Source organism: Bombyx mori, chromosome 14 (genome assembly GCF_030269925.1).
Source record: "Bombyx mori chromosome 14, ASM3026992v2".
NCBI classification, from domain to species: domain Eukaryota; kingdom Metazoa; phylum Arthropoda; class Insecta; order Lepidoptera; family Bombycidae; genus Bombyx; species Bombyx mori.
The window spans coordinates 5,296,729-5,322,828 of NC_085120.1; the positions used below are offsets into that span (position 1 = coordinate 5,296,729).

General features: G+C 38.9%; 3 protein-coding genes across 4 annotated transcripts in view; 2 read left to right on the forward strand and 1 right to left on the reverse strand.

The window, feature by feature from the left end:
* Window positions 1-26,100, reverse strand: part of LOC101746132 (carbonic anhydrase-related protein 10) — a 141,600-nt gene that overhangs the window by 96,057 nt on the left and 19,443 nt on the right. The window lies entirely within an intron of this gene.
* LOC101737805 (fibrohexamerin-like) lies at window positions 4,912-10,300 on the forward strand. The gene is made up of 5 exons (XM_004922579.5): window positions 4,912-5,073; window positions 5,602-5,815; window positions 6,484-6,623; window positions 8,675-8,803; window positions 9,982-10,300. Exons 1-5 carry the CDS (start codon window positions 4,980-4,982, stop codon window positions 10,128-10,130), a joined length of 726 nt encoding a protein of 241 aa, XP_004922636.1. The 5' UTR covers window positions 4,912-4,979; the 3' UTR covers window positions 10,131-10,300.
* LOC101746274 (fibrohexamerin-like) lies at window positions 14,199-24,362 on the forward strand. The gene is made up of 5 exons (XM_038015292.2): window positions 14,199-14,389; window positions 15,368-15,581; window positions 16,666-16,805; window positions 18,537-18,665; window positions 24,039-24,362. The coding sequence occupies exons 1-5, from the start codon at window positions 14,299-14,301 to the stop codon at window positions 24,185-24,187; spliced, it is 723 nt and encodes a 240-aa protein (XP_037871220.1). The 5' UTR covers window positions 14,199-14,298; the 3' UTR covers window positions 24,188-24,362.

Genomic DNA, 26,100 nt, shown 5'->3' on the forward strand with positions numbered 1-26,100 from the left:
CTAAAGTAAACTAAACGAGCCGTGTCCGCGTTTGTTAACATTCTAATTTTTTTTACTGCGTATGCTGCAGAGCTGAGCTTACTCGCCAATTTATGAATATGAGGTCCCCATTGCAGTTTGGAGTCCACTGTTATACCAAGAAATACGGTTGACTCAACAAGCTCCAATGATTCCTCAGAAACAATTACATCACTATCCACTTGTCTCACATTTAAAGATGGTTTAATACATTTTAAAGTAAATTTAATACATTTAGTTTTCTTACTATTCAATAATAGGTTATTGATACGGAACCAATGAACCACACACGAAATCGCATCATTCACTTCGTCATAGACTTGTAATTGTCGTTTAATTTTAAATAATAAAGATGTATCATCTGCGAATAATACGACCTCGTGTCGGGATTCAATAAAACTGGGTAAATCGTTTATATATATTAGAAATAAAAAAGGACCCAAAATGGAACCCTGAGGTACACCCATTTTCAACAAGGTACCTGAAGATCTATTACCTTTCACATCTACTGTTTGTATCCGTCCTGATAAATAGGAAGTAATAAGTTCCAATGCACCATCCCTAATACCATAGTGATGTAGTTTCCTCACCAATGTTTCATGTTCAACACAGTCAAATGCTTTGGATAAGTCACAGAAAATTCCAAGACAATCATGTGATTCCTCCCAAGATTTAAAAATATTTTTGACTAGATAAGCACCTGCATCAGTTGTAGAGCGACCCCTGGTAAACCCGAATTGTTTATTATGAAGCAGGTTATTTGAATTAAAATGTTCTAAAAGTTGTGTCAAAATTATTTTTTCAAAGATTTTACTCAACGTAGGGAGTACTGAAATAGGTCTATAGTTAGAGGGTCATCAGTACTACCAGATTTAAAAAGAGGAATCACTTTACTATGTTTCATTAAGTCAGGAAATACACCACACCTAATACAATCATTAAAAATACTAGCAAGATGAGGAGCAATAATGTCTATTACAGACTTCAAAACCTTTACTGATATTCCCCACAAGTCAGCTGTATTTTTTACATTAAGGCTATTAAAACTTTTTATTATATTGCTTGAATTAATTTCCTTAAATTTAAAAATTTCATTACATTTGTTGACATGTTTATGCAATAATATTTCAGCTGCTGTGGGGGATGAATTTAGAGAAGTGGTAGTTGAAACTGGAATGTCAGAGAAAAACTTTTCAAAAGCATTAGCCACATCTTTATGACTAGTTACCAATTTATCATCTATTTTTAATGAGAATTCTTGGTGGCTATTTCTGACTTTTCCACTTTCTCTACCAATGATGTTCCAAGTCATATTTATCTTGTCAGGGGCATTTTTTATTAAATCACTTAAATGTAAAGATTTTGCCGCTAAACAAACTTTTCTAAATACTTTTGAATAGTTCCTGACATATTGATGAAATGTTTCATCATTATTATAGGCTTTTTCAGAGTACAGATCATATAACTTTTTTCTACTTTTGTACACTCCGGTGGTGGCCCACTCTCTGAACACTGTTTTGTTTTTTAATGTTACAGTTTTAGGAATAAATACATCAGCAAAGACCAAATTAATTCTCTCAAACATATTCTGGTATGACAAATTTGGGTTATGGTTATAAATAATTTCTGAATGTTCTTGCTTAATATTATTTCTAAACTTCTCAGAATGGTATGCTAGCATTTGTTTGCCACAGGTTGTTTCTGAACTCCGTAAAGAGAACTGCAACTGCCGCATCATCCTCCATCCTCCATCCTCACACCGCGCACAGAACAAAAGAGTTTTTAGAGCAAGAAAACATAGAATTATTAGACCATCCGCCGTACAGCCCCGACCTAAGCCCTAATGATTTCTATACTTTCCCTAAAATAAAGAATAAATTGCGTGGACAGAGATTTTCATCACCTGAAGAAGCTGTGGACGCCTACAAAACGGCCATTTTGGAGACCCCAACTTCCGAATGGAATGGTTGCTTCAATGATTGGTTCCATCGTATGGAAAAATGTATCAAATTTCGCGGAGAATACTTCGAAAATCAATAAATACATTTTTAAATAGTAATGTTGTGTCACTTCGTTAATTCCCGAAATTTTCAGTGCCGCCCTCGTAAAATCGAAACAACTACTGAAGCGGTACCCAAAGGGAGGTCATAGAAAATTTTGTTTACGGATGTGAAATTTTTTACAATTGAGCAACATTTTAACAAACAAAATGACCGTATTTATGCTCAAAGCTCTAAGGAAGCTTCCCAATTAGTCGACAGAGTGCAACGTGGGCACTATCCGACTTCAGTGATGGTTTGGTGGAGTATTAGCTATGAAGGCCATACTTTTGAGAAAAAGGTATCAAAACATCAAATGAAATCAAATCAAATCAAATCAAAAAAGTTTTATTCAACATAAATGAAAGTACATACTTGTTGAACGTCAAAAGAACTACCGCCAATTCACAAGAATTAGCCTCCGTCCTGAGAAGAATTGGCAAGAAACTCAGCGGGCATGTCTTTTTTTTTTTTTTTAATAATTTTTTTTTTTTTAATATTAGATCATCGGCACAAGTGTATCAAGATACCATTCTTGAGAAGGTAGTGAAGCCCCTTAAGAACAGCATGTTCAATAGTCAAGAATGGTCCTTCCAGCAAGACTCTGCGCCAGGTCATAAAGCTCGCTCTACGCAGTCTTGGTTGGAAACGAACGTTTCGGACTTCATCAGAGCTGAAGACTGGCCGTCGTCTAGTCCCGATAATAATAATCCGCTGGATTATGATTTATGATCAGTTTTAGAGAGTACGGCTTGCTCTAAACGCTAATTTGGAGTCCCTAAAACAATCCGTACGATTGGCAGTGAAAAATTTTCCCATGGAAAGAGTGCGTGCTTCTATTGATAACTGGCCTCAACGTTTAAAGGACTGTATTGCAGCCAATGGAGACCACTTCGAATAAGCTTTTTATACTTTAAATTGTTTTATATTTATGTATTAAACTAACACACTGTAAAAGTAATAAATGTTATTTGCAATAGATTTTTTATTATTTTTTATTGTAACAGTATTTATGGCCAGACTAAGTATATTAATATTTGAAGCAAAAACTTTGTAACCCTTTTTACAAAAATTGCGCGGACGGGGGTGAATGAAATTTCCCACACTTATAGATAATATGGAGAAATAGTCCAGAATGCTAATTTTTTTTTTAATGATGCATAAAAAATACATTAAATGAATCATTTTACATTTGAGCTCTTCTGAAGTCGGTTAAAAATATACTCTGTCATAAATCAATTTATTTACGTTTTTCTGTACAATTGTAAATTATTTGTTTAACTGGTTTGACAAGCGACCTTTTATTGTCATTTACCGAGCAAATGTGTTGAAAATCAATGTTATATAACTACCCACCTTTTTTTTTAATATTTCTATCAGAATTATTTTATATATTACCATTTACTTTCAATTTACCACAGCTATTTTTATCTTTCTTAAGATAATCAACGGTCACAAATCATCCTGAGACAGACGACGCAAATGCCGCCACCCACCTTGGATATGAGTTCTAAGGTCTCAGTATAGTTCCAACGGCTGCCCCACCCTTCAAACCGAAACGCATTACTGATTCATGGCAGAAATAGGCAGGGCGGTGGTACCTACCCGTGCGGACTCACCCATATAAGCAATAAATAAAAAAACATAACGTAATACGCTCTAAGTGCCTAGACTACAGTTCCTAGAGTATTGATCGCGAGGGTAGATCATACTGACTTGTAGTTTTGATTTGAATAAGCGACGGTCAAATTCATATTGATTATCTACACTATTTCTTTTTGAATACCATTTTAAGCTGTGGTAAGTAATCGTTTATAACTACTAACTCTATAAAATTATAATTATATGTAGTGCATTATTCTCTGTACATAATCTTTATTATAATATGTAAGTTTATAGTAACATTAATTTTGTGTTAATCCCAGGCACCAATAATATTGCCAAAATTGGATACTTTTCATAATTTGTTTCATAGGAACAAACACAAGCTTGTTGTGCCGATGAGTAGGTTACATAAGATACGAAATTCATTCGGGTGTTTGTCTGTGCGCCTGTACAACAAAATCCCACAAGATGTTCAGAACCTACATATACATACGTTTAAGAAAACTATTAAAGAACATCTGTGCAATAAAGCTTACTATAAAGTCAATGATTATCTAGAAGATTGCACAAAGTGGGAATGAGTTGCTCGCTCCAGGCATTTCAATATTGTAGTAATTGTTACGTTATATTACTCATTGTAAAAAGTTCATATTTTAAAAAAAATCTAATATTAAAAAATAAATAAATAATAATTTCATATGTAAAAAAAAAAAGACATGCCCGCTGAGTTTCTTGCCAATTCTTCTCAGGACGGAGGCTAGTTCTTGTGAATTGGCGGTAGTTTTTTTGACGTTCAACAAGTATGTACTTTCATTTATGTTGAATAAAAATTTTTGATTTGATTTGAATATTAAGTGTGTTTAAATAGCTCGACAATGGCAGAAATTGCTGAAAGTAACGGCAGATTGCCATTAAAAAAAAAAAGTAATCGTTTCTCATAGATATCAGCAATGCCAGGTGCAAAGTCAAACCGCTCATTATTGCTGAATATTCTCCTTAAATGGATTTTGAAGAAGGACATGTGAAAGCGCTCGCGAAACATCGCGGAAGAAAGTTCCTTCAGAAGTCGAATGGTACGTGGCAAAAAGCGGTTCCAATTTATAATAATTAAACAAAAAAAATTAAACAAAAAAAATCTGGTATTATATTATAATATTGCAAAAACAACTCGCCCTTAACGCTTCGCAAGTGTAATCACTATCATACTAAAAGTGATAAATGTTTATTTTCTTATCAAACATAATTTAAATACAGTGCTTATTTATATGTAAGTACGACTCGATAGATTTTCTTATAGTAAGCTTCTATATCTCGAACATGAAGTTAATGCTGTGTTTATGTCTTCTTTCGTTTTTCGGCTTGACTGTGGCGGATGAGGTAGACTGTGAATCTGATCTAGATCCGGCCGATGGTATGTAGATTTGCCATACATATAAAACTGAGCATCAATCAAATCTAAGTTAGCTCTAATGTTCTCCGGACTGTTTTTCGTATTATAATTAAATTAAAAATACATTTGATTTTTTTTTTATTGATCTGTTGATTATTAAAACTTAGAAAATTAGATTAATCGTGTTTTTTTTTTAAATTGTACGCTCATAATTTTATTCTTTATTGCACATAATGTTTACTTCTATCGCAAAGAATTTAATCGTTCCGATTTTAATTAAAAGGTCAGCCAATATAATTAAGAAGACTTGAACTCGTGTCTCAAAATGGGTCACGACATTTTCGTTGCGTTTCTTATGACCACCAGATCAGCCGTGTGCTTCTTTTTCTTCTAGAAAAGAAATAAGCAACAAAAGAAATGTTTTTGTGAAAAAAGAAATGAACTTGACCACTGATAATGTTACAGCTGTTAGCAGCTTGTTTGAAAGACACAAAGAAAGAACTATTTTTGTCTATTTTTTAACTAATTTGTATCGCTTAATGTTTCCAGATCCGAGGAATATCGAAAGACCTTGTCCGAACTTCGACTTGGACTGTATTCGTAAATATTTCTCGAGTAATTCGAAATGTCAAATAACGCTGGGGCCAGTACCGGATCCGCTGCTTCTCAACAATTACAGATTAGATATAGCAAACTCTAATATTACCGCCCAATTTAACAACGTAAGCGTTCGAGGTCTCAATGGGAATATCGTTGAATTTTAGTAAGTATTTTCGAGGTCATGAAAAAATATCCAAATTGCACCATCATTTTTGTTTTGCATGTCTGATTTACAGACTTTCATAAATGGTGTTACCGGAACTCATAGACATTAGAAAGTAGTTTTTGTAGTCAGTGGCTTGGTTCTGCCCCTGGCATGTTGAAGTCCATGGGCGACGGTAACCACTCACCATAACGTGAACCGTATGCTCGTTTGCATACAAGGGCAATAAAAAAAGTGATTGTTATCAACGTCACAATTACACCTATACCACCGTTAAAAACCGGACGGAATGATAGCTTGGCATAAGAGGTGACTCGTTTTGTTTCAGTCATTTCACAGTCCTAGTTTAAGGATAAGATTTGTTTGCCACCATTGTACCCGTCTGCTCGTAGTCCCGACATATTACATGATTGGCTACAGAATTCATATTCATTTCAATGCTATTATACATATTTAGTTACGATTATAGATTTAAATAATCTTTAGACACTGGCCAAAACAATTGTCCGACTTATAGACCCTCAATATCCTTTATGTATATTTGAGATAATAAAGTTTTCTTCATTACACATTTCTACTTGAGTTCAAATTACCCGAAGAACTGTTCGCTTCAGAATATTTAACAGCACTGTTTTTTTTTTATATTAATGAATTGTAACCTTTTGTAGCATCAACAGAAAAACTGAGAAACTGGTTCTCGCAACAGAAGTGAAAAGCTTAGCATTTGATTCTCCACAGGTGGTATTTAAATACAACAGGAAAGGTAAAGAGCCCATTGTACGAGGTGACTGTGTGGATTGTGAATACGGTAAATGCTTCAGTTGATCTTTATGTTATACTAGCGACCCGCCCTCGCTTCGCTTCGGAAATATTAAAACACACATGAAACCAAAAAAAAAAATAAAAAAAAAATAAAAAAAAGTAGCCTATGTTCATCTGGAACAATGTCGGCTTCTAATGGAAAAAGAATTTTTCAAATCGGTCCAGTAGTTTCGGAGCCTATTCGAAACAAACAAACAAACAAATCTTTCCTCTTTATATTATTACTAGCTGACCCGGCAAACGTTGTGTTGCCTTAAATAAGATTTCTAGGGAAATTCTACTGTAGAAAAAAAAACCTCATTTAACCACATAATACCTCATTATAAACAAAAAAAAAATATCCAAAAAATAAAAATAAAAAATAAATGTTTGGGGTGGACAACCCGTTTCACTTAGGGGTATGAAAAATAGATAGTAGCCGATTCTCAGACCTACTGAACATACTATTGATACACAAATAAAACCAAAAAAACATGGCTGAAAAATGTATAGTATTGTATAGCTCTCAAATATATTAAGTGTATAATCTATGATGTATAGTGAGTAAGTAAGACAGGAGACCGGCTTCGTCCTCATCCCTACTACGTGATGTTTGCTGGATGAGTGGTGACTCCTGGCGGGGATCGATTGATAGTTGATTAGTAGTAGACCGGCGAGGGCAGGAGATCAAATTCAATTTAAAAAAAAACATAATTAAAGGAACTTGAAATTATAAACTCTGAATAAGAATTTATCGTACTACAATTATTATTATAATATTTGATTGCCATCTTGCAACCCTATTGCCGATCTGTGCATAGAATAAAAAATATATTAATCGGGATGGAAAAATAGGGGTTGATCGTATAAGAGTGAAAATTGAGAGTAATGTGATTTTTTTTATTTTAAGTCATGACAAAACAAAATAAAAAACTTGCCAAAAAAATTAAACTTTATAATTAACAAATAAAAAATAGGGGTTGATCGTAGAGGGGTGAAAATTTCAGAGTAATATGAATGTTTTTATTCTACGTCATGAAAAAATAAAAACAAAATTCTCGCTAAAAATTTTACAGTTTTTATATAAGCAAATAAAAATAAGGGTTGATCGTAGAGAGGTGAAAAATTAGGGTTGTATGTATTTTTGTATGCCGTATCATAAAAAAATAAAAACAAAAATTTTTGTCTAAAAAATAACAAATAAAATTTGGGGTGGACCACCCTTAACATTTAGGGGGATGAAAAACAGATGTTGGCTGATTCTCATAGATACCGGATAATCACAAAAAAATTCATCAAAATCGGTCAAGCCGTTTCGGAGGAGTATGGCAACGAAAACTGTGACACGAGAATTTTATATATTAGATTATTATTATTATAGTATAGACTAAATCTTATACTTTTGTGATGGTAAAAGGAGATAAAGGGATCAATTCTGACGATCCAGAGAGTACCCTCCATGGAACATAGGCTACAAATACTGACTCGCCCTTCAAACTGGAACGCATGATTGTTGCAGTAATATACAGAATATTCGTATGTATCCTTGCTGATTTTTAACCGTAAATTTGGCAACCATCCTTAAATCTTCTTCTTCTATCTCTTCACCCTAGGTGGGGTTGGCACAGCTATTTTTTCTCTTCAATTCTCTTCTATCAGCTCAAAACCCACTCCTCTCTTTCTCGTATCGTCATTGACACACTCCATCCTTGTCTTTTTCGGTCGTGCTCTTCCCCCTCTACCTTGCACTATCATTTCCATACATCTCCTAGTCACATGCATCTTCTCTTTACGCATCATGTGTCCATACCACGCTAACCTTCCGCTCTTTAATTTAAGCATCCCTAAATGAATGAAATTATTATTTAATGTTTTTAAAGAGCTGAACAAACGTACTACTCCTTATATTTTCTGGCTTCGATGTGCTTATAGCAACGTTACATATTGTAGTTACGTAAAATATATTTTCATTTATTTTAGAACTATTGTTTGAAATATGATATAGATACATTCGAAATTGACTACATCGCTTCCTACTTTCTAATATAATTATTACAGGAGCTGCAACTTTCACTGCTGTATTTCCAAGTATCTGCGATTTAGATCTGAGCAAAGCTGAAGTTTTCACCTACGTCGAAGACTCTAATCCCAGATATAAAATAGGATCACGACTATTTTCCATTTCTGGTAATTATTTGATTTTACCTAATTCTCGCAATCGACTTATCCTTTGAAAAATCGAGCTAATTATTCTACAATATAGTAAACGGTGAATGCCATATTGTATCCATTTAAATGCTTCAGCTTCGAGAATGATCGACGCTTCAACAAGTTACTTTTTTCATGTATATTATTAATCAAACTTATGGTAAAAGCGTTCTTCTATTAATTAAAAACACTCTTAGAAAGTTGATCATTCTTAAATACAAAAGTTTGAAACAAGTAACAGAACAACAAGTACAGAACAACTTATGACGCCTATAGCCTAACAGACAAAGTAGCCGTAGTAGTCATTGTCCAAAAGATAAAACGCTTGGGGTACTACTAGTTTCGAACGATGCGACAATGCCGTAGTACAAATCCCTAGAGCAGCTTCCAATATTTTTAATGAGATATATACAGAAGAAGTGTTCACAAAAAACTTTCATCACGATGAAGAAGAAAATCAAACACTCGGTATGTATTCAGTATTCATGATGGAGCTCAATGTTACCCAACCACCTCTCTGTTCGCATATGTGTATGTGAAATACAGTGAAGTATACAAGTACTGCACTGATTTGAACATCGTAATTGACTCCAACTGCATGCCTCATTGTGACTTGACATTCATTTAGAATCTTTAAGCTCCGGTAATCTATATTGATATATAAATCTGCAGTGGTTTTTACGGATGTTACGTTATAACTACTGAACCATGCATCCGATTGACTTGAAACATGGTATCCATGTAGAAAATACATGTACACACTTAAATGGATATATTTGAGTGTTGGACTCCCTAATAATAATGACAATAAATAATAATGTTAATTTTAAATGCCCAGCGAAGCGGGTGAGTACGGCTAGTCATATGTTATATAAAGAGATGGACTGTGACGTTTTCATGCTCAACAATTATTAACAATAACTGACAACATATGTAGTCTGTACTTATGTAGTCTTGATTGGAACCCCTGGCAAGATGCCGTTCCTTTGCACTCACTGAAAGCTTGTTAGTTTTCAACCTAACGCCATTGAGTTGTTTTTAAATACTCTTATAAGGATAAAGCTTCTGGTTTCTTCTTCTTCTTGAAGATCTACTGTTGATTGGAAGAAAGACGATATACTTAATTATTGCCCTAAAAATATTACTTATTGTTCTAGATTCTGTGGCACTAAACGAGTTCCTAAAGTTTATAACGAGTATGTCGGAAAATATTCAAGAAAAGTTTATCTCGCAAGGAAGAATTTTTATGGCCAACTACATAGAATATAATATCTGTGACTTTGGATTAAATTTAGCATGTAAATAAGCTGTTGGAGGTGATCTTAAATAAACCTGAAAAATATAAATTACTTTTCATTTATTGATTAAATAGTGTATTTGTAAAACAAAGTTTATATTATATACATAGTATACGGATTCTTGAAAGTCAAAGCTTCAGCGAATTTGTAATTTACTTAATAAATGGCTTTTATCAAATTCATTTTTTTTTCTATTTTCCTACCTATGCTGATAGCCTTGAGAGGCTATATAAGCGTCGCCTTATCTAGTAGGTGAGCTCACGGGGCTCAAACCTGATGACGTTGCTAACACGAACCCTAGCAAGAGCCGTGCTTCGCAGAGGTTCAAATCCAATGTCCAATCTAAAGCCAAGATGGCTTGCCGAATTCAAAGAATGGCAAGCATATGGCACGTTAACTGTTAGAACTATCCCAATACAGTAATATCGACGAATATGACAATGCAGGGCTTCTGAACCTATGGCCAGATTTAGCGAGAATCCAGGATTGAGTCATCTGTACAAGCCGGGGGTGTCTTAAACATCACCACAATCTTAAACAAGATAATGTTAACACAACTTGTCTAAGGCAAGAAATAAACAAATCAATTTCACACAGACACTGACTCGTTGCCTACCTTAGTAAATTGTATGTACGTAAATTGGTTCCTTTTCAAACTAAATATTCCCCATCTACAGTCATGAGGTAAGACATAAAATCCCAGGCGACATTTCGTTTTAGCTACTACTGAATCTAACTATGATTGTTTCTTGGAAAAATAGGTAGGGTATTTGGACACACAAATGCGCGGGCTTGCAACATGCCCTACCTACATAAAAAGGGTATTAACGGGAAATAAAGTCCCTCCGGCCCCGATTCATTTCCCATAAAATAACGCTCATCGTTTTTTTATTTAATTTTTTATTGCTTAGATGGTTGAACAAGCTCACAGCCCATCTGGTTTTTAAGGGGTTACTGGAGTCCACAGAGATCTACAACGTAAATGCGCCACCCACCTCGAGATATAAGTTCTTAGTTCTCAGTATACTTACAACGGCTACCCTACCCTTCAAACCGAAACGCATTACTGCTTCACGGCGGAAATAGGCGGGGTGGTGGTACCTACCCGTGCGGACTCCCAAGAGGTCCTACCACCAGTGATTACGCAAATTATAATTTTGCGGGTTTGATTTTCATTACACGATTTTATTCCTTCACCGTGGAAGTCAATCGTGAACATTTGTTGAGTACGTATTTCATTAGAAAAATTGGTACCCGCCTGCGGGATTCGAACACCGGTGCATCGCTTCATACGAATGCACCGGACGTCTTATCCTTTAGGCCACGACGACTTCAAGTCAATGTGAAAGAGTTCTTCCATCGCATCAGATCGTCTCCCGAGCTCAGGTATCTTCTAAGAGTTAGAACCGCATCAATCTGGGCTTATGATCGTTATTACACCAAATCAAACCGGATTCGGATGCGTTCTCTAGAGCGAGACGTTTATTCTCGCGTAGAAGAAGCTCGAAATACAAGGGAAAGCTATTTAGAAGAATTCGTGCCCTCTCACCAAGCATACTGGCGACTAAATATGACCCTCAAATCGAAAACTATCGCCAGTATGCCTCCCCTCGCACGCCCCTCAGGCTATCTTCCAGTTTTCAATGACTATGAAAAGGTAGAGGTACTGACCGATGCACTACAAGATCAGTGCACCACCAGGGCTTAATCCGTGGACGCCGAACACACCGTGTTAGTTGACAGGGAAGTCGAGCACAGAGCTTCCGCAAGGTTCCGCTCTCTCTCCGTATTTTTCAGTTTATACATTAACGACATACCCCGGTCGCCGTCCGCCTATAGTGGTTTCAGAAGTGGTACAATGACATCAACCCCACGAAAAGCTCAGCTGTGATTTTCAAAAGGGGTCGCCCTCCCGATACTACTGGTAGTATCTCGTCACCAATTAGCTAGGTGGGTAACGGTAGCTCGATTCCCGCCATAAAAATATTTGGCCAGCCCATACCGTGGGCTTCAAAAGCTAAGTACTTAGGCGTCCCTCTCCACAGGGGGATGACATTCGGGCCCCGCATTGAGCAGTACGCCGAGCCGCGTTCCTACTCGGTCAAATCTACCCCATGATTTGCAAGCGAAGTAAATTGTCCCTTCATAACAAGGTGACACTCTACAACACTTGCATACATTCCGTCATGACCCATGCAAGTGTAGTGTTCGCTCAGGCGGCCCGTACATACATTAACTCTCTCCAGGTCCTCCAATCCCGTTTCTGCAGGAAAGCTGTCGGAGCACCGTGGTATGCGAGGAATTTAGATCTTCACGACGACGTAAATCTAGAACCGATAAATAAGTATCTTAGAGAAGCGTCAGAACGCTATTTTGAAAAAGCAGTGCGGCACGATAGCCCTCTGATCGTGACCATCGCTAACTACATATCCGACCCAGGTGATGAAGCAAAGCAAAGCCGCTGTCGCCCAAAACATGTCTTGCCGGATCCCTCGGATCCACTTTCGATACTTTTACGCTCTGTAAGCACTGGTCCAGACCCAGATAATGAAACCCAAAGGATGATAGACAGTTAATTTAATATAAATTTTATGAGACACTAGGTGTTGATCGTGGCTTCGTCCGCGTGGTCAAGAAAAAGTGTCAGTGTAGCTTCCAATGGGAATAAGATGTTTTTTTTGCATAAGAGGTAGCCTACATCGCTCGTCTGTCCTAATGATTACTATCACTTTTCAAAAATCAAAATTTCAAAATCAAAATCATAATTTCAAAAAAATTATGTCAATCTGATTCTCAGTTTCGTCATAAAACAAAGACAAACAAACGGACAAACAAACAACAAACTCATGTTCACATTTATAACATTAAGATTATGGACTTGCAGTCTCGTTTTGTTCGTACACTTGAGATAATATCTATAATTGATTATGCGTCATAGAACATACGTTAATGCGCCAAATTACACATCTGGTTTGATGTATATAAACAAAGATTTAAATATATAGCCTTATTGTTGAGCATGTTTACTCGTTTGATGCAAATAACAAAATAATAATTCATTTGTCTCAAGTTGGTTAGTGCTGTTCATGAATCCTGCTTAAAAAGTTTTTACTGGCGGTAGGACCTCTTGTGAGTCCGTGCGGGTAGGTACCACCATCCCGCCTATATCTGCCGTGAAGCAGTAATGCGTTTCGGTTCGAAGGGTGGGGCAGCCGTTGTAACTACACTTGAGACCTTAGAGCTTATATCTCAAGGTGGGTGGCGCATTTACGTCGTAGATGTCTATGGGCTCCGGTAAGCACTTAGCACCAGGTGGGCTGTGAGCTCGTCCAACCGTCTAAGCAATAAAAAAAAATAAAAAATAAAAGTGCAACTTTCAGCTTTAATGCGAGATGCACAAAATAAACCAAATTTCCCATCACTAAACATTAAAGATGATGATGATGATTATCATTGGAGATTGTTGGAGATTAAAAAGGAAATAAAGTTATTATTCCAGATTTAGTAACAAAAAAGAGTTTTGGAATTTAAAAAGTTTGTCGAATTTAACGATTTGTCGATGTTCTAAATTCTGTAGAAAAAGGAATTAAATTGGAAGTTCTATATTTTGTAAATAAGAATATTATGCAATATAAAGAGGGAATTCAATTCGAAATGTACAAAAAGGAGTTTTTAGTTCAAAAAGTTTGTGAATTCGAAGTTCCGAATTCTTTAAAAGAGTATTAGAACCTGATCACGTTCTTCTGAATAAACTATTGTATCCGCAGTTTATTTTATTAACTTCGTGTCTAATGTAACATTAATCTCTTGTCATCAATATTATAAATCTCATTTTTTGGCCCTTATTCGAGTTTTAACTCGAATTCACTTCAATTCACTGTTGAACACAACTCTAGAGTTTGCTGATATCAAACTTGTATTTAGATTATTTACCCAGATGCGCAAATCGATTCTGCTTTAAATCATAGTTACAGCAACAAAGTCAATATAATATTTAATGTAAACGAGCGATAATATGACAAGAAACTCAACATAAAACACCTTCGTAATATCCAGCAAATATTACACAATGCTTTCAATACACAGAAGGAATTATACAAACTAGTTTCTTTTTATAAAATATGTTGTAAATAATATAAAGTGGGAGGTTTTCTAGAAAGCGGTTAAACTGTTACAATGAGGCTTGTATGGTACTCGTGTCTTGCCCTTTTCGGTTTGATTACAGCTAAAAAATTTGGTTGTGACAAGAATCTGGATCCTGCCGATGGTATGCAGATTTATTTCAATATTGCTTTTTGATTAGACTACGTAATCGAGCTCAGAGCACCGGTAGTGTTTAACGATTACGAGAGTCCACAAATATACATCATAATAATATTATGAAAATACCCTTCCCCAGGGGGGACCCTGATGATATGAAATGTGAGATCAAAGCCTATATTGTGTTTGAGGCTGTGCTTCAAATCATAAAACATGACTGGTCCGTAACGGAAATAGATACTAGTACCCATTCAGAATCAAAATACAGCCTACAATCAGTCTTTAATTAAAAAATTTAGGCCCATTCCTATTTTTTGCGTGATGTATAACAATAACAAAAATCATTTTCGAATCAGATTAATTCATTTGTTAATGTGGAAATAAATCATTTTTGTAACAAATAAAAAATTAACAAAATCCACTTTAGAGAAATCAAAATTTAAATGAGTGAAATGAAGTTTAAATGATTAAAATAAAACAATTTTAATGAGCAACATAACAACAATAGCTTTGTGATGTGATAGTAAAGCATTTGTTTATAAAAATATTCTTCTCCTTATCCTCATTTCTCATTTTATAGGGTTGGCGTCGCATGCCGCTATACTCGCATTATTCTAAATAAAAATTTTGTATTAGTTTTAGGACTGGCCATTAATTTTTTGGGTTATATTTCCATTAGTATATTAACAATGCAACGTGTCGTAGGGAGACACTTTTTGCTTATTCTCTTTTCTCTATTTCTCTTCTTTTATTTCATTGGTTTTTGATTCTATAGTTTCGCTTTCGTTTTTTTTGTATTTTCAACATAATATGTTTCTTTATAAGAATTGTTTTCGGTTATTCGATTGAATACCGTATAATTGGCCAGCTTCAGAGACCGACGAATAATTTTACAAAATGGTAGCTGGTTAATGATGGATCGTGGATGACGGATGATGATAAATTAATTATTATTTTGGTGATCAACGATTTAATATATTTTCAGATCCGAAAAACATCGAAAGACCTTGTCCGAACTTCGACTTAGACTGTATTCGAGAATATTTCTCTAGTAATTCAAAATGTCAAATAGCACGGGAGCCAGTACCGGATCCACTGCTTCTCAACCATTACAGATTAAACATAGCAAATTCTAATATAACTATGGAACTCAATAATGTAGAAGTCGGAGGTCTTAATGGAAATATTGTTGAGTTTTAGTAAGTAATCTTCAATACGATGTTACGTCTTTGTCTTTTTATCTTCTTCTTATTATTAACCCACAGACGTCCACTGCTGGACATAGGCCTCCCCCAAGCCTCGCCACAAAGACCGGTCCTGCGCTGCCTGTATCCAGCGGAGTCTTTTTATACATTACTTAATTAAAATAGATGGAACGACAATCTACTGAAAATCGGTAGGTCACATTGGATACAAGCAAACTGCCGCACTGGACATCAAGTGGAGAGGCCTATGTTCAGCAGAAAAAGAAATCAAAGCTGTTGGTAGGGACTGGATGCGAAGGGCAAGGTTTTTTTTATTGCTTAGATGGGTGGACGAGCTCACAGCCCACCTGGTGTTAAATGGTTACTGGAGCCCATAGACATCTACGACGTAAATGCGCCACCCACCTTGAGATATAAGTTCTAAGGTCTCAAGTATAGTAACAACGGCTGCCCCACCCTTCAAACCGAAACGCATTGCTGCTTCACGACAGAAATAGGCAGGGTGGTGGTACCTACCCGCGCGGACTCACAAGAGGTCCTACCACCAGTAAAAGTAAAGGGACTGAAGAGAATGGGGTGCACTCGAAGAGACCTACACCCCGCATTGGGTGGACACGGGTTGAAAAAGAGAGAAGAGAGTGGACTTCAGCAGTGGACTAGGAAATTCTGAGATGATGATGATGATGATGAATTAAAATAGAACAACCTCTCAAACGGGCGAAAACTACACATCTCAAAGTTGGAGTCAATTAGATGTGACCCAAGATTTTACCTACGTTTATTTTTAATTCATTAAGAATGAACCATATTATATTCTTTGGTACTTACTATTAGTCGATTTACTGATTTGTGGTATGTAATCACGAACCTCCAAATACGGTTCTTTATTTATTATAGCGGATATATCCGACGTTGCTTTGGTCACAATTGAAGTGTCCTGTATGCTATTTCAAAAAATCAAGCGTAAATTAATTCAAATTTGTCATCTTGCATAACTGTGTCACAAATGTCCAAAAAACAAATTTTCACATTTAAAATATTGGTTTAGGTTAAAATCATTCTGATTGGCTTTTTGCAGTATAAACAAAGAAACTCAGAAACTGGTATTGGTAATAGAAGTGGACTCTGTAAGATTGGAATCGATACAAGTAACATTCAAGTACAATAGAAAGGGTAAAGAGCCCATTGTGAGAAGTGATAATGCCACGTGTGATTACGGTAAATACTCCAATTCATCTCGAGATTAAAGTTTAAAGTCATTGGATATATACTTTGATTGATCACAGCTAGTTCCTATTCGCAAAAAGAATACGAATGTTTAAGTTTTATTCTAGTACGAGTATTCTCAGATCAAGGAGTTAAAGGCCAAGGTAGCCATGATAGCACAAACAGAAGCAGACGAAGCGAATACCTTTATTATGATATATCGTTGACTCTACTGTTTTAATGAATTTACTAATAAACTAATGGCGTCATCAATGACGATTCCCAAATGTAGGCAGTCGTTATACAATTGAAACTTTTATCCCATATGTCGGGATGTTTTGCGGCATCCATTTTTGGGGAGAGGACCGGTTTAATGCCCATCCCTAAGGGGATGGGGGTCAATAATCTCGTGGTAAAAAACTGCACTTAGTACAGTAGCGGTCCCTAAAAGGGGCCACCATTTAGGAATAAACAAGGGGAAGGACGTGGGAGCCGGTACTGGTTGAAACTCAGTCCCAAAGGGGGTAGGTAGTTCAATGTTCTCTGAGGTCCCAGAGCTGTCGAGAATCATTTAGCTCTGTATCTTTATCGAAAGGTTTGAGAGCTCCGGTGACAGCGTCTTAACATCAGGTAGTCCCACGTGCAGCTGGGCAATATTGCGAAGGTACTCTTGGGATCCGCTTGTGGCTCGGTCGTACATGTTACAAATGAGCCTATTCCCGAAAGCTACTAGATCCTGATTCCAGGTGATGATATAATTCTTGACGTACTGCCTGGCCTTTGGCTGGGCCTATAACCTCACTCACAGAGACGGCGACAAGAGATGATACATTACCAGGTGACAGCAGAGACTGAAAGAAGAGACTGAGTTTCTTAGGAACAACTCTAGTACGGCCCGGATGGTAGAGAAGTATTACAGTCTTTCCCACATTGACCGCGACTATCTATCGGTCCAGCCACTGAGGTAGAATATTCAATAGCCTCTGCATTGTCACAATAGTGATAAAAGAGAATGGAAAGGACTAAAAGTAAGTTCAGTCGTCTGGTAATAAGGCGAGCTCTACGACTTCCTACCACTTCCGAAGGTGCCCCTTTGTGGTGCGGATGTCATTGGCTTAGAGAGGGCGTATAGAAGGGGTAACAGTACACTCTACTGAAGATCCCCTGCTGATATCAAGAATTTGCAAGGGCATTTACATTTAAGGACATTTGTAAATAACGTGAAGTCGTCGTGGCCTAAAGGATAAGACGTCCGGTGCATTCGTGTTGAGCGATGCACCGGTGTTCGAATCTCAGGCGGATACCAATTTTTCTAATGAAATACGTACTCAACAAATGTTCACGATTAACTTCTACGGTGAAGGAATAACATCGTGTAATAAAAATCAAATCCGCAAAATTATAATAAGCGTAATTACTGGTGGTAGGACCTCTCGTGAGTCCGCGCGGGTAGGTACCACCACCCTGCTTATTTCTGCCGTGAAGCAGTAATGCGTTTCGGTTTGAAGGGTGGGGCAGCCGTTCTAACTATACTGAGACTTTAGAACTTATATCTCAAGGTGGGTGGCGCATTTACGTTATGGATGTCTATGGGCTCCAGTAACCACTTACCACCAGGTGGGCTGTGAGTTCGTCCACCCATCTAAGCAATAAAAATTAATAAAAAAAAAACCCTCAGATTTAAGTTTCACAAATTTAATTACTTTTCTTTGTAATTAATTACTTTTCACCATCTAATTTCAGGACCTATGAGTTTTACTGTGGTGTTTCCGAGCATCTGCGATCTTGATTTGAACAACGCCGAAGTTTTCACGTACATTGAGGATTGTAACACGAAATATACAATGGGAATAGGTCTATATTCCAGTTTGGGTAAGAATTGTACTGATTCTTTCGATTCGATTCACTTCGATTAGATTTATCCTTGGCTCTACACTCGTAACTCATTACGATGCGAGTGTGCCAGTGTTGAAATCCCTAAAACAGCTATAATTTTTTTAAATAAAGTAAATACCTAACACCTATTCACGGACGACTTCCACGATTAATAAAAGACGTACACAGAAAAGTACTGGTGGTAGGACCGCTTGTGAGTCCGCACGGGTAGGTACCACCACCCTGCCCACCCTGCCCTTACTGGAGCCCATAGACATCTACAACATAAATGCGCCACCCACCTTGAGATATAAGTTCTAAGGTCTCACTATAGTTACAACGGCTGCCCCACCCTTCAAACCGAAACGCATTACTGCTTCACGGCAGAAATAGGCAGGGTGGTGGTGTGGCGACTCACTTACTCGCCACTACTTGGGCAACCGCCTTACAATTCCACAAAATCGCTGTCGCCTATGAATTCAGGCAATCATCTATTATTGTTGTTCAACACTTCGGAATCTTAAGAAACTGCGGGCAGTACTCATCGATATTTGCTGTGCTACCTATCGTTCGTGTCAGTGCTTTACTACTCCTATATGTTACTTCTTTATGGTACCCCTCTTGTTATAGTTTGTTTGTGTATATTTGTATCTACAATAAACTATTTAAAGCAGTACATATTTATACTCACTGGGTAAACCATCCTTCGTGTCCGCGCCTACCTAATACAGTTAGAAGCAAAACTACTACATCTACAGTGGTACTTCTACAGTGGTGACCCTCGACAGCAAGAAGAACCGAAGATAAGTGGATTAAATGTATAATTAATTATCGTATACATTATCGTTTTCGGCTATAACATTTTTGTTCAACAAGGTAGACGCAAAATATTTTTAACCGGTGGTCCAAGTCATACGTACTGAGCGTATTTGAATATTTATCCGGTATGGCCCAAAAAGAAGATCCAAAGATGTCTCAAGAGATCTACAGAGTTGGTGTGCGCATTCCGCCATTCTGCTCAGAGGACCCAGAAATGTGGTTCAGTCAGATAGAGATGCAATTTAAGCTCTCAGGGATATCTGTGGACGATACTAAGTTTACGTATGTGTCAGCGAACCTGGAACCACAGTACGCCAAGGAGGTAAGAGACATCATAACGAAACCGCCAGCTTCAAATAAATACGAAAAACTCAAAACAGAGCTGATCAAGCGACTATCAATATCACAGGAGAAGCGTGTAAGACAACTTCTCATGCACGAAGAACTCGGAGATCGGAAACCGTCTCAGTTTCTACGCCACTTGACAAGTCTAGCTGGTTCAGACGTTCCATCTGATTTTATAATAACTATCTGGACCAGTCGTCTGCCTGTGAACGTGCAAACAGCAGTCGCTACGATTAAAGGATCGTCAATGGAGAAGCTAAGTGACTTGGCAGATGTCGTATATGAAATGGCCCCAACAGTACCACAGGTGGCAAGCGCGTCTTCCCAAGCCCAAGGCAATGAGCAAGGCAATCCGACGATGACTGAGATGGCCCAGCAAATCAATTCGCTGACACAGCAAATCAGCATGCTCTCTAAACAGGTGGCTGGAAGAAGCCGTTCGAGAAATAGATCTAGGCGCCGTTGGAACGGTCGTCCTCAAAGTCGCACCAAGCCTAGACAACCACCCGCAGATCACCCTTACTGTTTCTACCACTTTACTTATGGGACAAAAGCTTATAAGTGCAAACAGCCATGCAGTTTCGCGTCGGAAAACTCCTGGGGCGGTCGGAAGTAGCGGCCAACGACTGCCCACATTCTTCAGGCCGTCTTTTTATCACCGACCGTACTTCAAAAATGCAGTTCCTAGTGGACACTGGTTCCGATTTGTGTGTTTTTCCACGGTCGGCTGTGAAGGCGCCCTGTACCAAGTCGAAATATGATCTCGTAGCCGCGAATAATTCTATTATACACACCTATGGCCCTGTAACTCTTCATTTAGACTTTGGACTAAGAAGAGACTTCGCGTGGAAATTCACTGTTGCAGACGTATCTAAGCCCATAATCGGAGTGGATTTCTTGTCTTACTACAACTTACTCGTCGATTGCAGAAAACAACGTATTATTGATGGCATCACTTCTCTGTCTGCAGTCGCGACACCTATCGGGATGACTAAAGACCTTCCTTCTGTCAAAGCCGTCACTGGTGAAACTGACTTCCACGATATTCTGAGAGAGTTCCCAGAAATCACAAGGCCAGCAGGTATGCTCTCTACCACATTTAAGCATAACACCGTTCATCATATTAGAACTACACCGGGACCTCCCGTTGCTTGCAAGCCTCGACGTTTGGATCCAGCACGTATGCAAGCCGCGAAGAAAGAGTTCGAGGATATGTTGGCAAGCGGCGTAGCCCAGCGTTCAGAGAGTGCATGGTCTTCTGCTCTGCACTTGGTAAAGAAGAAAGATGACGGATGGCGTCCTTGTGGCGATTACCGATCACTGAATGCGAGAACGATACCTGATAGATATCCAGTACGCCACATCCATGACTTCTCACAACAGGTTTCTGGATGTTCCATCTTTTCTAAAATTGATTTGGTGAAGGCTTATCATCAGATAGCCGTTAATCCTGAGGATATACCTAAAACAGCCATCACTACTCCTTTTGGACTTTTCGAATTTCCATTTATGACCTTTAGTTTGAGGAATGCCGCTCAGACATTCCAAAGGTTCATAGATGAGGTGCTACTAGGCCTCGACTTCACCTATGGATATATTGATGATATATTACTGTTTTCTTCATCGCTAGAGGAACATAAGTGTCATCTACGTCAACTCTTTGATCGTCTCCGGCAGTATGGCATTCTGGTGAACACAACTAAATGTACTTTTGGTCAATCTGTCGTGGAATTCCTAGGATATGAAGTATCTGCTACAGGTACTAAGCCATTGGACACTAAAGTCCAAGCTATCCAGGAATTTCCTGCTCCTAAAACGGTGAAGGAACTCCGAAGATTTTTAGGCATGCTTAATTTCTACCGCCGTTTCATACCTAACGCCGCCCAGTTACAAGCTCCGTTGAACAACGCTCTGGCAGGAGTTAAAATGAAAGGTTCACACCCTGTGGATATGGATGCAGTCATGTTAAAAGCCTTTGAGGACTGTAAGACTTCTTTATCTCAGGCAACGCTTTTGTCTCATCCGGATCCAACCGCCGATCTTGCGATTGTCACTGACGCGTCTCTCACAGCGATTGGAGCTGTTCTACAACAAAGGAAAGGTGAACATTGGGAACCACTCGCTTTCTACTCCCACAAGCTTAGTTCCACCCAATCGAAGTACAGTCCATATGATCGAGAATTACTGTCAGTTTATGAGGCAATAAAGCACTTTCGACACATGATTGAAGCGAGAAATTTCACCGTCTTCACTGATCATAAACCGCTGATCTTTGCCTTCTCAGTAAACAGGGAGAAATGTTCACCAAGGCAATTCAGATATCTTGACTACATATCACAGTTTACTACGGATATTAAATATATACCTGGAAAGGATAACGTAGTCGCCGACGCACTTTCTCGGGTGGATGAAGTCGCTCCATGTATCGACTATGAACATCTTGCACGATCTCAGGAACAAGATCCAGAGCTGCAAGATCTTCTGCGTAATGGAAGTTCTCTAAAATTAGAAAAGTTATCTTCTGAGTATAGTAGCTTACCCGTTTATTGCGACACCAGTGTGCACCCTCCACGACCATTCATCACAAAAGATATGCGAAGACAAGTCTTCAACACACTACATGGACTTCATCACCCAGGATCGTCCGCTACAGTCCGACTGGTGGCGCAAAGATTTGTGTGGCCAGGGATTCGGAAAGACTGTAGAGAGTGGTCAAGACAATGCTTAAACTGTCAGAGAAGTAAAGTAAGTCGCCATACAGTTTCTCCTCTTTCCTCTTTCCTTACCCCTTCGTCAAGATTCACTCATATCCATCTTGACATCGTAGGGCCTCTAAATCTGTCTGCTGGTTTCAGGTACTGCCTCACTGTCATTGACCGCTTCACCCGATGGCCTGAGGTGATACCACTCAGCGAAATTACAGCTGAAGCTTGTGCTGCCGCTCTCGTTAGCGGCTGGATTGCCAGATTTGGATGTCCACTGAGAGTAACTACCGACCGCGGTCGTCAATTCGAGAGTCACTTATTCAAAGCCATAGCTGCATTAATAGGTGCTCACCACCTCCGGACTACCGCATATCACCCCGCCGCCAACGGAATAGTCGAACGAATGCATCGCCAGTTGAAGGCAGCCATCATGTGCCATACACCTTCGCAATGGACTGAAGCACTTCCTCTCGTACTGATGGGCATGCGCAGTTCCTGGAAGGATGACATTGACGCATCTCCTGCAGAGCTGGTGTACGGCGAGCCCCTCTGTCTGCCAGGTCAATTCATTTCACCAAATGAAGACTACAAAGTGTCTGACGTCACCCAGTATGCAACTCGTCTACGTGCATGCATGGCGAATTTGACACCGAGACCGACATCCTGGCATAGCAATTCACCATTTTATATACCTCGCGATTTACATACAACCTCCCATGTCTTCATCCGACAAGATCATGTGCGTGGTTCTCTGGTACCACCATATGCTGGTCCCTTCAAGGTTGTCAAAAGGCAGCCAAAATTCTTCACTGTCAAAGTTCGAGGGAAGCTTGTAAATGTCTCCATAGATCGTCTAAAGCCGGCCTATATGACGAGAGTTCCAGAAGGTGTGTCTGCAACCAAGCCTGTTGAAAAGACCACAAGAAGCGGCCGAAAGATTAAACTGCCTGATTACTATCGACCGAAGCCACGGTCTCGCCGGGGGAGTGATGTGGCGACTCACTTACTCGCCACTACTTGGGCAACCGCCTTACAATTCCACAAAATCGCTGTCGCCTATGAATTCAGGCAATCATCTATTATTGTTGTTCAACACTTCGGAATCTTAAGAAACTGCGGGCAGTACTCATCGATATTTGCTGTGCTACCTATCGTTCGTGTCAGTGCTTTACTACTCCTATATGTTACTTCTTTATGGTACCCCTCTTGTTATAGTTTGTTTGTGTATATTTGTATCTACAATAAACTATTTAAAGCAGTACATATTTATACTCACTGGGTAAACCATCCTTCGTGTCCGCGCCTACCTAATACAGTTAGAAGCAAAACTACTACAACTACTTCTACAGTGGTACCCACCCGCGCGGATTCACAAGAGGTTCTACCACCAGTTCACAAGAGGTCCTACCACCAGTATACTATTAACTATTATTATGAACGATTACTATCAAACCTACCGATAAAGGGCCGAAGTAAAGAGCTCTTAAATTTGTTGTTCCAGATCGTGTAGCCGAAAGAGAGTATCAGAAACTGATAGCTTCTATGCCAGGTGCCGTTCTAGAAAGTTTTATCACGGAAGGAAAAAAATTCATGGACCATTACATACAATACAATATCTGCAACTTTGGATTAGAATTAGGCTGTGAATAAATTAACAATTTATACATTAATTGAATGAAATCTACTGTTACGGTTTAATCTCGCGTTAATTATTTTTATTTTGTTGTTCCCGATTTTCCCGATCGATGTAATTTTATTATCACTAGTGGTCCCGCAGTAGTCGAAATTCGACTATAATAAATTAAAATTATAAGTTTAAGCATTATTATCGTTTTATTGTCAAACACTATTAAAATTAGAGAATGTAATCACCGTGTTCGCCAAAACTGCACTATAGATAAATTATATTAAAGACAAAAAATATTAATCTATTCTCAATTGGACATGACAAAAGTCTGACAATTGACAGTAAACAAAAAGTATATTTTTATGTATGTGCTGTGTCGAATACACGGTAGTGTGTGTAATGCTTTTTTTATTGATTTAATGTGTTTTATATGCATAATTTAAAAAAAATATTAGCATTCTGCTCTACTTCTTTTTTTTATTTTTTTTATGATTGAAAGTTTACTGGTGGCCCGAAGGCCTTTCTAGTTTCACCAGGACAGGTGGGCGAGCAAAGGCTCAGCCAAGAGGGGTGGAATTTGCTAACAGCTGCCCGAGCGAGACCTAACAACTCAAGAGCAATTGTTTCGCGAATGAATCTACTACCGGATCGGAATCGCGACCCGCTGAGAAGATCCGGCGAGAAACTCAGCGGGCTGATGCATGGGTTAGGTTGCACGTCGACCTCTTTGTCGAGTTCGACGAGTACGGTTACCGGGATCCCTAAGCCTGCCCCTAATATTAGAGCTGAAGGCATCTAATGCAAAGGTTATTGGATCTGATGGATCCGTAAGGACGTGTCTAGGGCGTCGACGGTGACTGGCTCCTGCATGATCAGGATTCGGGGAGTAGTCAGCGGCGGCAACGATAAGGCGATTATCATGACGCATAGCCTTATCGAAGTATCGTTCCGACGCTGACTTCATGTATTTCCGAATTGATTCGAGGCCCAGGTCGTCGTGTAGATCAACGTTCCTCACGAACCACGGAGCCCCGACAGCTAAGCTGCAAAAGCGGGATTGTAGGGATTGGAGGGTGTCTATGTGTGTGCGGGCCGCGTGAGCGAACACCACACTCGCGTAAGTCATGACGGGCCTTATGCAAGTTTTGTAAAGTGTCACCTTGTTCCGAAGGGACATTTTACTCCGCTTACAGATCATGGGGTAGAGTCTACCGAGAATAAACGCGGCACGGTCACGGACTGATTTTATATGCGGGCGGAATGTCATCGATGCATCCAGGGTAACGCCCAGGTACTTGACCTTCCTGGCCCAGGGTATGGGTTGTCTAAAGAGAGTAATCGGGGGTGTGAGATTCCTCCTCCTAATCCGGGAGGAAATCCGTGTGGAGCTTCCCCTCTGAAATAGCACCGCAGTACTTTTCACTGGGTTGATGTCTATGCGCCATTTTCGGAACCACTGTCCTAGGGCTAGGGCTGCGCTCTGAAGCTTCTTCGCGATTAGGGACTTGTTTCTACTAGAATAGTAAACAGTCGTGTCGTCGGCGAATAAAGCTAAATGGGTCGGCGGCGACCGGGGAATGTCGTTAACGAATAAGCTAAATAGGAGGGGTGAGAGGACAGAGCCTTGCGGGACTCCAGCTGTGAGAGGTCGTGGGGAGGAGCGGGTTCCCTCGACTCGATATCGAAAAGAGCGGTTCGATAAGAAGTCCCGTATGATGAGCACGAGACTATCCGGCACGCCCATGTTGAATAGTTTGAAAATCAAACCGTTGTGCCAGACTTTGTCGAACGCTTTTGCGACGTCGAAGAAGAGAGCTCCCGTGTATAACGGTTTTGGTCGATTAAGCCCCACAAGAATGTGCTCCGTGAGGCGGTGCACCTGTTGAACACATGAGTGATTTGTACGGAATCCGAATTGTTCATCGATGAGAATGCC